General features: G+C 40.5%; 1 protein-coding gene across 1 annotated transcript; it reads left to right on the top strand.

Annotated features, from left to right (window-relative positions):
* Positions 1–502: 502 nt before the first annotated feature.
* LOC147856056 (DNA damage-binding protein 1a-like) lies at positions 503–11045 on the top strand. Its single transcript, XM_087329154.1, has 19 exons — positions 503–639; positions 723–771; positions 2530–2589; positions 2696–2787; positions 3201–3252; positions 3781–3843; positions 3932–3981; positions 4067–4142; positions 5214–5423; positions 5508–5614; positions 5691–5799; positions 6136–6336; positions 6416–6631; positions 7634–7744; positions 8186–8461; positions 8539–8813; positions 9545–9893; positions 9976–10260; positions 10346–11045. Exons 1-19 carry the CDS (start codon positions 536–538, stop codon positions 10925–10927), a joined length of 3267 nt encoding a protein of 1088 aa, XP_087185280.1. The 5' UTR covers positions 503–535; the 3' UTR covers positions 10928–11045.
* Positions 11046–15030: the final 3985 nt, after the last annotated feature.

Raw genomic sequence — 15030 nt, 5'->3', positions numbered from 1 at the left:
GTGTGTGAGATGACATGCAAGTTCGGAACGTGCAATGGCCCTTGGCCACCACAATGAAGCCCTCTCTCATTGGATGAAAGCTAAGTTAACAAGAAGAAAGAAGAAGAAGAAGAAGAAGAAGAGGGGTTGCCTATCTCGATGGGGATTGGCTTCTTCATTTAGAGACCTAGCCAAGTAAGTACCTACGCTACCTACCTACATGTATCAGTATGTATCTGTATCTGTATCTGTATATGTATATATGTTGTATGTATATGGATGCGTATGTACATACTACATACATATGTAGTCGCGAGCCCCTGATCTTCTTATTTTAGCAGAGCCCACCCACGTACATACTATATACAATGTAATAATACTATACTATATACTATATACTATTATACACACTAGCAAACAGAAGGAGGAGGAAGGGAGCGCGTTTCCCTTCTGCTGGTGATGCTGCATCAAAAAAACAGAGCAGCAGCGGGTTTAGGTTAGGGTAGGGTAGGGTAGGGGAGAGAGGGAGAGAGGGAGAGAAGGAAAGAAGGAAAGGATGAGCATCTGGAACTACGTGGTGACGGCCCACAAGCCCACCAACGTGACCCATTCCTGCGTCGGCAACTTCACCGCACCGCATGAGCTCAACCTTATCATAGCGTGCGTCTCTCTGTCTCTCTCAGAGTCATCATTGCTCTCATCCCCCCTTCTTGTGCCTTATTTTGTTGTACTTCCGTATGTAGGAAATGCACACGAATCGAGATTCACCTCTTAACAGCTCAAGGATTGCAGGTAATCAACTGTTTTTTCTCCTCAAATTCACATTGACATTCCCTGTTTTGTATGCTGCTTAGCCACGACCCAAAAATGAAGGAAAGAAAAAGACTTTTCCCCCTTGACGAGATGACCACTGCCAACTATATGTCTGGAAAATAATTGCAGTTGTGTGTGATTCTGAAGTGCCATGTACCTAAATAATTTAGAGTGTACAAGTGTCCTAAGGAGGGTGGATTTTGTCATTGCAGACTGATTTTATTATAACTTGTTTGAGAATCACTATCTAGAAGATGCAAACGAGCAATACCTCAATGTCGTATGCATCAATATTTTTGAGTCACCTCTGCCAATTTGTGGATAGTATGTATGCTAGCCAGCTTTGTATGATGTAATTTTTACACGGGCTGCATTAAACTTATGCTTGAAACCTAATGGGTCCTAATATTTTGTTTATCAATCTTGGTCATAATAGTAGAACCAAAGGGCCAGAATACATGCCAAGGAGGTTGCATGCCGTTTTTTGCCAAACTCATCAATAAATGGATGCCTAGACATTATCACATTATGTTGCAAAAACAGTGGAATTTTTTTTAAAGTTCTATGCTAATTAAAAAGTATGAATTTGAACCATGGTATATGGGCAAATAAAACTACCACTTACCTCTATGGTACAACCAACGAGATATATTAATGCCTATTACAGTCTGTTTCTCCTCGAAGGGACAACTTAAAGTCAAGGTATAAGAAAGTGTACTTCAAGTATGATACATGCATTGAATGATGATGGTACATATAATTCTTCAAGTCTGACATATGATATGTGATTTTGTACATATGTTATATGATGTAAAACCATGATATGTGTAACTATATGGCTAGCTAGATTCATCTACAACTCCTGATGGTACATGTACTGAATGATGATGGTACATGTAGTTCACAACTGTATGAGATATAATTTCATAGGTATGTTATACAGTGTGAAACCATGTTATATATGACTATATGGCTTGCTAGCTCCATTCACAACTCCTGGCTGGATATATGATGACAGGGAACTGTGTCATTGTTAAATAATCCTTGCAGTATAGCTGCTAGATCAACCTGTTCCTAAGCTCTCTTTTCCAGATATTTTGCACTTGGTGAGTCGGAATTGTTGTGATCTATTTATGTTGTTGTAGTGTCTGAAAGGCTGATTCTAGTCGATCTTATGGTCTCTATGTGTCATCCTTAGTCATATTTTGGATTTGGTGGCTCTCACAAGACTCATAATCTGTTCATGTGTGTGTACACCATACATACCATATATGGAGGGGAGTGGCTCAAGAAGTAGGCGTCTGGATCTCCATAAGGAACCGTATATGTAACATTTGATATGCTTGCTCCATGATATGTTGGACTGTGGTGCAGTATCCAAGAATGAAAAATCTCTTCTTCCCTGGACACTGCCAGCCCTACATTTTCAGACATGGTAAAATGCTTATAAGTTATCCATGAAGTTTGGGATCTTGATAATCAACTTAAAAAATATAGAAATATTTTTTACAAATAGGGAGCTCATAATTCTATTGATACTATAGGGTTTTGTAGTTTAGATTCAAGACTTTATTGTTGTTGGTGGTTATTTTTTGTTTCTTTACTTTTATTTTCTTCCAATTCTACTTGTATGTGGCTAAAAACAAGGAACATTGAATTCTTTCTGTGCTAGTTAAGGATTACAAATTTCCTTCTTTCCTTACAACTCTTCCTTTCATTTACGTTTTTGATTCGCAGCCTATGCTAGATGTCCCGATTTACGGACGAATTGCAACATTGGAGCTTTTCAAACCACCAGTGAGTTATTCCATTCTTATATACGAACCAGAACTGTTCTAAACGTCTGTGTTGTTTCTTATGCCAAACATTTGTATAAGAAGTCCTTGTTTATCTCTAAATTCAGGGGGAGGCCCAAGATTTTCTATTTATATCAACGGAAAGATACAAATTTTGTGTTCTTCAATGGGATGCCGAAGCAGCAGAACTAGTAACCAGGTACTCACATTTTTTTCTTTCTGGATTTTGTTTTTCATTGATTCCACTATCTATTGCCGAAATATGCATGTAGATGCATGAACTCAAGCTTGCCAAAGTGAAAAGATCTTGTCATTCACCAAATAAAGAATAATTGTTATATAATAAAGGTTACAACTCCATTTATGTAGATTTAAGATGCATACTACTTGCTCAAATGCTTGGTGCCTTCCTGTATTGGAGACCAATATAAAAAGAGTAGCTTTATAATTTTTACAGATTTCTTTGGGAGTAATATGTCCCATACTAACAATTGTCTCAGGTGTACGATTTTTGAAGATGCATATAGAGTTGGATAAGATCAGGGGCTGATCGTGTTGCAGAGATTGTCATATGTCAAAATTTATCATTAATATGTAGATGTGTTCATGCAGAGCAATGGGCGATGTTTCTGATCGGATTCCAAGGCCAACAGACAATGGCCAGGTGTGTGTACATTGTTGTTTTGTAGATATGCATATGATCTACAGAACATGATGCAACATATGAATATTTAGGGAATGCATGGACACACAGGTTTCTCTGCACATATGTACATGGTTTTGATAAGATTGTCGGTTTCTAGCTAAGGTGAACTACTCCATTCTAAGTTGTGGGTAACAGCTCAGTTACTGGGAGAAACATAGTTTGTATGTTTCGTGGTTTATGATCCCTTTCACAATGGTAGAATCCTCATTGAAAGTAACTTTTACAGTGTCCTTGTCAGTTTATCCCTTTATCTGCAGGTCTTTTGTCAACACCTGGAGTGGCTATGTGCACCCTTTTGATCTATAATATACCATTCTGTTTGATTGTAGCCAGCTTCTGATGCCTGCCTTAAATTGCATGTTTCTCTATGTATATGTATATCCTATTTATTTTCATGCTTTTTCAAGTGCAGCTGTCAAAGTCTTTTGTGCAAATTTATATTCTGTCAGTAACTGACTGATAATTGAGCCTGTCAATTTCTCGCAGATTGGTATTATTGATCCTGACTGTAGGTTGATAGGGCTTCACCTTTATGATGGTTTGTTTAAGGTTAGTAAGTGCTGCATTCAAATTTTATTTTGAGTGCTAAATTCCATTATTCTTTAGTCTCAATGCTGGTTAAAACTAAAAACTGCAGGTTATACCTATTGACAATAAAGGGCAGCTCAAGGAAGCCTTCAATATCCGGTAATGGGTAGACACCTTCAGTTTTATATATTTTTATATGAGAGCTACTAATTTTTGCATGGTCATTCTGCCATTATATTTGCAGTTTGGAGGAATTACAAGTCCTTGACATCAAGTTTCTTTATGGATGTTCAAAGCCTACTATAGCAGTTCTATTCCAGGTGAAATCTCTTAAGTTTATTTTCCAAGTTAAATATGTCTCCTTTTGGCTTCCTCCTGTGGTAATGCATTTCCGGTTTCATCTTTTACCATTTATTGTTTATTTGAATATCACAGTATCATTCATTCAATTCAAATGGGGATTATTTCTGGGAGATTATCTAATTCCTATAGTAATATCACTTTCCAGCCGGGAACATTTGTTTTCACCTTACAATTCATCAACATGATAGAATGTGATATAAGAATTTCAAACTTATGCTAACCCCTTTTATGCCTCATCAAGTTGCCCATTCAAGTGCTCATCAATTTCCTTGATCCTACTATTATGATTGACGGATCAAAATCCAAGACGACATGTCAAGAGGTTTAATGCTGAAATAAAAAAATGAGGTGCATTGATAATTGAAATGAACTCTCTTCATCAAATCCACAAGACCTGGAAATTTGAGCTGTAGCACTCATGTGAAAAAATATGATGGGTATCAAATGTCTATACAAACATTGTAAATTTTAATATTTATTTGTCACTTTCTTCAATAAAATAATCTCCTTTGATATGAAATTTTCAACTTTATGCGTTGTTCCAAAGCACGTTTATTTTTGAGGTTGGAGTTATTTTCAAAACGATTCACTTTTCATTCTACATCAAAGGGGAGATTCCCAATTCTTGTTTCTTTCAGCATAAGAAGAGGTTCGTTTTTAAAAAGTTGTGAACCTCATTCTGCACAATCACAAGGGAACTCTTATTTTAAACTTGAAGGTGCCAAATTTTCATGCCATCTGGTATAGTTTCCATGCTTATTGGGATGGTGGTGACTGAGAAAATCAACAATCTGTTTCTTATCCAGCTAGGGGAACTGGAAACATTCGCGGTTTCTCCCATGCTACTAGATGACATTGACAGAGGATTTTATGATTTTTCATCCACTTTCCCTATTTCACACTCTTTCTCTCTGTCATTTAATAGATTATCTGTAAATCCAGCAGTGTTCACATGTCTTGTGTCATTATTACTAGGATAATTGACAGGCAATGCTTAATGTCAAAGTCATTTTCATCTGAATTATCAGGATAACAAGGATGCACGCCATGTGAAGACATATGAGGTTTTGCTTAAGGAAAAAGATTTTGGTGATGGGCCGTGGGTACAGAACAATCTGGATAATGGGGCTGGATTGCTTATCCCTGTGCCTTTGCCTCTGGGAGGTGTAATCATTGTTGGTGAGCAAACCATTGTTTACTACAATGGCTTTGTTTTCAAGCCCATTTCTATACGCCCGGTATGATTTTATGTCAATAATGGTAGATATGTTGAGTTCTTCCAAGTTTAGAAGTGGTTTGAGTGTGGATCTAAATTATTTCAGGCTATAACAAGAGCATATGGAAGAGTTGATGCTGATGGTTCTCGCTACCTTCTGAGTGATCTGACCGGAATGCTTCATTTATTAGTGATTACACATGAGAAAGAGAGGTATTGTATGTCATAATGTTGATTTTAACCTTTGAATTTATTAAACAGTTTCGCATTTGTAAAATCTTGATAACAGAGTGACCGGTTTAAAAGTTGAGCGCCTTGGAGAAACGTCAGCTGCGTCAACAATTTCTTATTTAGACAATGCTGTAGTATTTGTGGGTTCTAGCTATGGCGATTCTCAGGTAAGTTCAGTCACAGTTGACTTTATATCTACAAATGATAAGTATGCATGCACATATGAACTTTCAGACACATCTAGGATTGATTTGTGCTCTATTGGACCTAAATCTGAAGATTAAGAGGTGCTCTGAAATGTTTTTATGGACGGGGTAGCAAGTTTTTTGTTCCACCTTTCACATTGTGCTTCAATATCCAATTGCTGTCCAAGTGTCAGCTTTTAAATAACGTCAGTACACTTGAGGCATAATTTGCTCTTTGAAATACCCTAACATCTTTCATATTTGACACAGAAAGTAATATTATCACACGATCTTTAATTATCTTAATGTCTCATGCAGCTAATTAAACTTAATCTTCAACCTGATGCTCGAGGATCTTATGTAGAGGTACTCGAGAGCTTTGTGAACCTTGGGCCAATTGTAGACTTCTGTGTTGTAGACATTGAAAGACAAGGACAGGGACAAGTTGTGACATGTTCAGGAGCATTCAAGGATGGCTCTCTCCGAATTGTTCGAAATGGAATTGGGATCAATGAACAGGTGCTTGTATGCTGCCTGTAATTTTAGCAGAGTGAATGTTTGAGTTCTGGAGTTTTGATTTTTGATATTGTGCATGCAGGCATCTGTAGAATTACAAGGCATCAAAGGCATGTGGTCTTTGCGGGCCGGTTCACTACATACATTTGATACCTTCCTTGTGGTTAGCTTCATAAGTGAAACACGCATACTGGCAATGAACTCAGAAGATGAATTGGAGGAGACTGAAATTGATGGATTTGATTCTGAGGCCCAGACACTGTTTTGTCAGAATGTACTACATGATCAATTAATCCAAGTATGTCCATGAACCTTGTCTGATATGTATATTTGTCTCACCTGACATAAAGTTTAGCTGAATGTAGCTACTAAATTGCATTAGGAAAAATTATACAGAATCTGAAAGCATAACCCCAACTAAGAGTATTTGGTTTTGTCTTTGTCTGATACAATCGCAGGCCCTCAATATATTACAAATTAAAGTGTGAAAGTTGCGTATTGATGCCATTAAAGTTGCTTTTCAGATGCTCATGAGTTGATTTGAGTGCTTGACTTATTGGTTAATGTTGAGGGGGGTTATTGAGTGCTTGACTTATTGGTCAATGTTCATGAACTTTCCTCAAGGATATGCGCCATAGAAAACGTGTGATATGATGTAGAGCCTCTTACTCTAGGGTGCGGCAACATATTTGTTCAATGTGAGATGAAATAAAGTTAAGATATATGCTTTTGTCTGATCTTCTTCCTTATTATTATCTCTCTATTCTTGTTTCTTCGTTGAGCCTAAAATTAGGTTGAAGATTCTTATTTTTTAATGAGGGGAGACACTGCCAGAGAAGTTTTATTTACTTACCTCAGGTAGACTCGCCAAGAGATTGTCAGATACCACTAAAATGATAATTTGGATGTCCTTAATGCTATGTGGAACCTTTTGTATAGGAACATCTTGGCCCTGCCAATACATAGCTTGCTAGCCAAAATCAAATCAGGAGATCTGTCAAGTCTTGAGCTCTATGTCTGGATATACGTTTAAACTATAAAACTTATATAATTGTGCCTGAGACTCTGCAGAAGACCTTTAATTCTTTTAGTCTAGGATAGGATGTGAAGTCAACACTGGGCACAATATGGTAATTTATCTTCCATGTCCAGGACACTGAATATACATCAGAAAGCCAAATAACATATCAAAATGGTTTGTATTTTTTTGAGCTGTAGGAGGAATAACCATATCTGCTAGTTTTATCTGTCAAATGTTCAGATTATATTCTAGGGAGTGCTAAATGTAGGTTCTTTGCAGGTTACAGCATCTTGTTTACAACTTGTTGATGCAACAAGTAGGAGACAACTTACTGATTGGAAAGCTCCCCCTGGTTTGTCTATAAATGTAGCAACGGCTAGCTCTTCACAGGTAATTTCAATGGCGTTAGGAATTTCATATAAGTGTGCATGAAGGCAGGGATTCCTAGCACGCCTACCAAGTGCAACAACCTTTCAAAAGTTCCATCTATATAGAAAGAAATCACATGTTACCTCTTCTCAATCTCATATTTTCAGTACATCCATTTATAATTACTGTAAAATCTAATTGTTTTATTGTGAAAGTTACGATAATGGTGTTGATACTTCTTAAAACACATTTATGTCCAAACATTTATTTTGTTTTGGTTGATGGCAATGTGTTATTGTATATACAAGTACATTTATAATCAAGGATCGATTATTATGCAACTTCATATTAGCTTATGATTCAAAAGTAGCCTCTACCTGCATGAAACTGTATATATGTGATATTATCATACAGTATGTCCATCAGCAAAATTTCTCAACAATCTCTGTTGCTGTTTCACAGGTATTGCTTGCAACGGGTGGAGGGCACCTTGTATATTTGGAGATTGGCCATGGAGAACTGTTGGAAAAGAAACATGTGCAATTAGAATATGAAATTTCATGTTTGGACATCAATCCTGTTGGAGATGATCCTCATAGGAGTCACCTAGCAGCTGTGGGGATGTGGACAGATATAAGTGTGCGAGTTTACTCATTGCCAAATCTTGAACTCATAACACTACAAAGTTTGGGTGGTGAAATTATTCCACGTTCTGTTTTGTTCTGTACTTTTGAGGCGGTAAGTCTGAAGTTGAACCAATATTCGAGAGAAAGTAATAAAACTAATCTAACTTTCCAAATTTCATGGTTTTTCAGATCCCTTACTTGCTTTGTGCTCTAGGAGATGGTCATCTCTTCAGTTTCCTGCTGGATGTGCATTCTGGAAATTTGTCAGATAGGAAGAAGGTTTCTTTAGGGACACAGCCAATTACTCTGCGGACATTCCGCTCAAAGAATGCCACCCATGTGTTTGCAGCATCAGATCGGCCAACTGTTATCTATAGTAGCAATAAAAAGTTGTTGTATAGTAATGTCAATCTAAAGGAGGTCAACCATATGTGCCCATTCAATTCTGCATCTTTTCCTGACAGGTGTTTCTTGACTCTGTTTTTGTGATCAGATTCTATTTAAATGGTTAGATTTTCCCCATAATTTGAAAACGTCCAGCATGATGCATTTGCATGCTTAAAGTCTGTTTGATTAATCTTAGTCATGGTGGAGGATCTTTAAGGAGATACGATGGAACATACTCGTTTCTAAATAGATATCTCTTCCAATAAAATCCTTGGACTCCACTCCACGATTTCATAGATGTAAATACTCGAAGAAAACATTCTAGATGCCAATAAGGGTAAGAAGTTGCTGGAATTGAAATTAAGTATGGCAACTTAAAAGAACCATCACAGGAAAATAGTTGGCCCACATTATTGAACCTTCGAAATACCATCTCCGTGATCTCCACAGTTTCTCCTTGGGAAAATCAGGTCTTAGTGAGACTGGGCATTGATGCTGAGCTCTTACCAAAATTCAAGATATACATCTCCATAGATATGAGTGGTGCTACCATGTTCAAAGCCCAGGCATCATCCTATTCTGAGAACCACTGGACTGGGCATCCAAGAATCAGCTTTATAACATTGTCCTAATCTGATCGAAATCATTGATCTGTTGATTGGTTGAATATTTTTGTCAGATTATTACTTATGCACATGGTACATGTGAAATGATTATTGATCTATTAAAAGAAAAATAGTTAAGTAGGCTATACGTTTTTTCTTGTTGAGTTACTACACAGTTGTGTAACATTGGGTTTATGTGACAGCTTGGCAATTGGAAAAGAAGGAGAACTTACAATTGGTACAATTGATGATATCCAGAAGCTACATATACGAACGGTTCCTTTGAATGAACATGCTCGACGGATTTGTCATCAAGAATCTACAAGAACCTTTGCTGTCTGTAGTGCCAAATATCTTCCTAATATGGAAGAAATGGAAACACATTATGTGCGACTTCTAGATGATCAAACATTTGAGAATGTGACCTCCTATCAGCTTGATGCGTATGAGAACGGCTGCTCCATTATGAGTTGCTCATTTACAGATGACAGTAATGTGTACATCTGTGTGGGAACAGCATATGTTATTCCCGAGGAGAGTGAGCCAACCAAGGTAACTGTTGTGATATGTGCATCTTTTTTAGTTGTTTCCTCAGTGATTCTGTAATATTTCCTGTTTTTGTTTCTTTTATCAGGGTCGTATACTAGTATTACTTGTTGAGGATGGAAAACTTCAGCTGATTGCTGAAAAGGAGACGAAAGGTGCTGTATATAACCTGAATGCCTTTAATGGAAAGCTTCTAGCAGGTATAAACCACAAGATAAATCTGTACAAGTGGACACTACGGGAGGATGGCACAAGAGAGCTGCAGTCAGAATGTGGTCATCATGGACATATTCTTGCTCTTTATGTGCAATCACGTGGAGATTTCATAGTTGTTGGAGATCTGATGAAATCAATCTCTCTCTTAATTTATAAGGTGACTCCCATCTTTTTTTTGTGATGGTGCTCTCATGGAATCTATATATGAACAAGGGAATGAAAATTGTGGATCTGGTTTACAGCCTGAGGAAGGTGCTATTGAGGAAAGAGCTCGTGATTATAATGCAAACTGGATGACGGCTGTGGAGATTTTAGATGATGACATCTATCTGGGTGCAGAGAACGGATTTAACCTCTTCACAGTGAGGAAAAACAGCGATGCTGCAACTGATGAGGAGCGAGGAAAGCTGGAGGTGGTTGGTGAATATCATCTGGGAGAGTTCGTGAACTGCTTCCGCCATGGATCCCTTGTTATGCGTCTTCCTGACAGTGATGCAACTCATATCCCTACTGTCATATTTGGCACAGTTAATGGTGTGATTGGGGTGATTGCATCCCTACCACAGGAGCATTACCTGTTTCTCCACAAGCTTCAGCAGAACCTAGTTAAGGTTATCAAGGGAGTGGGTGGGCTTAGCCATGAGCAATGGCGGTCTTTTAACAATGAGCGCAAAACAGTAGATGCCAAAAATTTCTTAGATGGAGATCTCATTGAATCGTTTCTGGACCTGAATAGAAATAGAATGGAAGAGATTTCTAAGGCGATGGCTGTGCCTGTTGAGGAGCTTTGCAAGAGAGTGGAAGAGTTGACTAGGTTACACTGATTTCAGACAGTCATTTTGACACAAGTCCCTTCCATGCTCACATGGAAGGTAAGACTTTTTGAGTAATGTAATGTTATTGCCAGCGATATTGTGTATGAAGATTTGAGATATTACTGCGGTTGTTGCTGGAAATAGGAGTTGGTTACATTTTGTGATAAGTTAATTGTGTGCAAATATTTAAAAACTATATAGGTCTACATAAATGATGCAACGCAAATAGTGCCCAAAGAAGTCAAAAGCAAAATTGTTTTTCCTTGTACAGTTAGTGAATAGAATAGAAATTTTATCATCCACCAGGAAGCCAATGTTAACCTATGGGACCAAGTAAACATATCTTGTATGACGCCTTCCTAAGAATGGGGTTATTATTTTTTAGTATAAACTCTCTATGTGAAAATATGCATGCATCTGTTGGGGATTTGAGTATGACATTTACGTGATCATGCATGGCTAATAAGTTGACATCAGTCTTGCAAATTACCTTACATGTTCAGCATGTGAGTGATAATTTTGATCCTCCACTAGGTTTTCATTGCACACCTTGCATATCTTCATATTAGAGTAATGCTGCCAATCATGCTACATCAATGCCTAACTTGTAAGCTAAGTTTGAAGAATTGAGTCGTGGGGTTAGCAAGAGGTAGTAAGTTGTGGTTCTATACGTTCTAGCATTTTATCTTTGTATTGGGGCTAAACTTAGGCTTTAACATTTACAATGTAATAGTCCAAATTTTATATTTTAGAATCTTTTCTTTTCAGCCTTGGTGCCTCTGTTAATAAATATTCTATGATCACATATATCGAATTATCACTTGAGAGCTCAAATATATCTTTTACTCCCCCCATGTTTTAAACAATTTAATAATGTGAACTTTAAGCACCTAATTTATATGAGCTAAGTTCAGAAAATTGAGTTGTGTTTGGATATGTTCTAGCTTTGCATGATTGAGTCATTATTTCTAATAGTATGAGAGATGGTTTTCAAACTATTCAACCAACGCCAACGGCACAGTCCGACTAGGCAACGAGCAGGAGTCCAGAATCGCAGGGACCGGAGAGGTTCCCATCTGATTGCCCAATGGCAACATGATCACCCTACACCAAGTCCGGCATGTACCTGATCTGAAAAGGAGTATGGTCTCCATCGGCATGTTAGCCGAAGATGGGTACCGAACGACTCTAAGTGAGTCGATATGGATGATCAACCGGGGAAAGCTCAGAATTGGGAGTGGACACAAGTACAATAACTTGCACCCATTAATGGCGATCAATCTAGAAGGGGCTGTGAACGTAGCCGAAAAGACTGACCCAAACTTATGGCGTGGCCGACTCGACCATATGTCTCAAGCCGAACTCGATCGGCTGATGGCGGTCAGCTACATCCCTAAACTCCAAGCAAAGACGTAATTTTACGAGCATTGTCGATACGGGAAACAGACCCGAAGTCCGCACTCCCTCCACTACGAGACGATATGACAACCCCTAGAGCTCGTGCACATAGATATATGTGGCCCATGCTAGAGTGATCACTAGGAGGCTCTCGGTACTTCATCACTTTTGTAGATTGTTGAGAGACAAGCTCAATATCGGCCGGATTGGCTGAAGAAGCCGAGGACCAGATCGGTTGGGACCGATCGGTTAGGCCATTAGGAAAGATATTCCGTGAGGAATATATTTGGGAGTTAGTGTAGGAGCTCTTAATGAGCATTGAAGTACTGTCAGTACTTCGGTCAGTCCTTCTAGGACTTGTACAAAGTGTTCATTGAACACATATATGTATTGTTGTTGTTTTTTCTTGAATACATTTTTTCAGTGTCTTCTCTCTCACTCTCTCTGTCTCTCCCGCGTATACTGTGTAAGCTCAAGCTCTCCATTAAACCTGAGTTTCCTTCCTTCTGTTCGGTCTTCATACTTGCTTCCGCACGCTACTTTTTACATGGTATCAGAGCGCGAGGGTTGAGAACCTCTCTGCAGCCAATACAACTTGACAAAGAAGAACAAGAAGAACGATGGATAGAGGCATGGCGAGCTCGCTTCCAACAGAGAATCTTGACAAAACCAACTACGCGTCTTGGTCCTACAAGATGCACCAGTACCTGCTCGGGCATGGCTACTGGAGTTATGTCGAAGGAGCTAATGACGCGGCACCCGAATCGACACACAGAGACTTCCCGTCGTGGGAGCAATCGGCGAGCAGGGTATTATATTGCTTCGCGTCGTGTGTGGGCAAACATCTATTGAGCTATGTTCGGGATGCAAAGATGCCGAAGGGTGCGTGGGAAAATCTGAAGAAGATTTTCGCCACGAGCACCATAGCCAGGAAGCTTCAGCTCCGACAGGAGTTGAGCAACCTACGACAATGCGACTTGTCGGTGGCGGACTATACCTCGAAGATCAAGGATATCTGCGACTCCCTCGCCTCCATAGAGGTGAACATCGAGGAGAGTGAGATGGTCCAGATCTGTCTCGGAGGTTTGGCGTCAAAGTTCGGAGCGTTTCGAATGGCTGTGTGTACCCGGGAGAATACGCCGTCCTTTTTCGACTTACAGTCAATGCTCTTGGTAGAGGAGAACCACGTGGGTGCGTCTACAAGCACGCACACCGACAACAGAATGCTTTACATGGAGGGAGATAGGCCCCGTGGACGTGGAGGACGAGGCGAGTCGGCGCGCAATGGAGGCGGCCGACGAGATCAAGGAGGAAGGCACCGAAGTGATGCCGACAGCAACTCCGGACCCTCCGGAAACAGGGGGAGTCGAAGCGATGAGAACCGGCAAGGGAAGGCCATCGCGGAGTGCTGGTACTGTGGCAAGAAAGGCCACAGGGAAAGTGAGTGCTGGAAGAAGCGCGCCGATTCGGAGAGAACCGGTTCCGAAAACGGCTCCGGACAGACCGACAAGGGAAATCGGCAGCGATCGCACTACGCCGAAGACTCCGGGAGAGCCGGAGAAGGGTCTGCCTTCATGACGAGACACGAAGCAAACTCAATGAAACAGAGGACCCCGAGATCGGACGAGGTGTGGTACGTAGACTCCGGCGCGTCAAACCACATGACGAGCCATAAGGAGTGGTTCTCGTACCTTGAAAAACCGATACAACCTGGAGTAGTCGCAACTGGAGACGACACTCCGCATCCGATCGCGAATGTCGGTCAATTCAACGGTTATCTACAACAAATGGGAATTTGGCGCGAATTCAGTTGTAGATACATGCCGGAGCAGAACGGCGTGGCCGAGAGGAAGAATCGGTCAGTTGTGGAAGCGGCATGGGCAATGCTGGAGGAGAAGAGCTTGCCCAAGTTCTACTGGGCTGAGGCGGTAAGGACTGCGGTATACATCCAGAACCGGATCGGAGACAAAGTGTCGGCGCACGAGCTATATTTCGGAACGAAGCCGAACTTGCAACACTTGAGGGTGTTCGGTAGCATTGCGTATGTGCATATACCGAAGGAGAAAAGGAGGAAGCTGGACGCAAAGGCCGAGAAATGCATCTTGGTCGGTTACTCGGACGAGCAGAAGGGTTATAAGTGCTATAACCCTCGCACCAAACAAGCGCGTGTCAGCTGCGATGATGTGTTTGACGAGTCCACGTCCTGGTACCTGCCCCCGACTTCGAACCTTGCCCGCAATCCGAGCTATGACGATGAGGTCAGCGAGGCCGAGATGCCTCCGGATGAGCCGAAATCGAGACCCGCGAAGAGAGTCTGATGTCACTCCGTTTAAGTGGACGGATTGGACGACTGAGTCAGTACGACCAGTCCGATGAAGAGCCGGCGAGTAGTGGAGACTCGGCCATGCATTCCCCGCGCAGGAAGCTGAGGAGACGGCTTACGCGCAAAGAGAAAGGGAAGAAGAAGGTGTCGGATTCCGGCACGGATAGGAACGAGTCAGACCAATGCGAGTCCGACTCTGAGGGAACCAGTGACGGGTCTTTAAAAGTGAAGTCCGCGTCGACCGAGAAGGCCTCGACATCGGCTAATGCGAGATTACGCCGATCTACCCGCCAGAAGAATCTTGTTTCGCGGTTCGGATACAACGAGTACATGGCGCATCATTATGCGTACATGACCCGTGTAGCGGAAGTGCGTGAGCCGGAGAGCTACG

The sequence above is a fragment of the Azolla caroliniana genome, unplaced genomic scaffold (assembly GCF_043228905.1).
Source record: "Azolla caroliniana isolate FFs.n. ecotype wild unplaced genomic scaffold, voAzoCaro1.0.p SCAF_13, whole genome shotgun sequence".
Classification (NCBI taxonomy): Eukaryota; Viridiplantae; Streptophyta; class Polypodiopsida; order Salviniales; family Salviniaceae; genus Azolla; species Azolla caroliniana.
This window is presented reverse-complemented; position numbering and strand designations above follow the sequence as displayed.

Coding starts and splice junctions, on each gene's coding strand:
- LOC147856056 (XM_087329154.1), top strand. CDS start 536: ATGAGCATCTGGAACTACGTGGTGACGGCCCACAAGCCCACCAACGTG. Junction 4,143..5,213: donor CTATAGCAGTTCTATTCCAG/GTGAAATCTCTT, acceptor CTGAATTATCAG/GATAACAAGGATGCACGCCA. Junction 5,424..5,507: donor AGCCCATTTCTATACGCCCG/GTATGATTTTAT, acceptor AAATTATTTCAG/GCTATAACAAGAGCATATGG.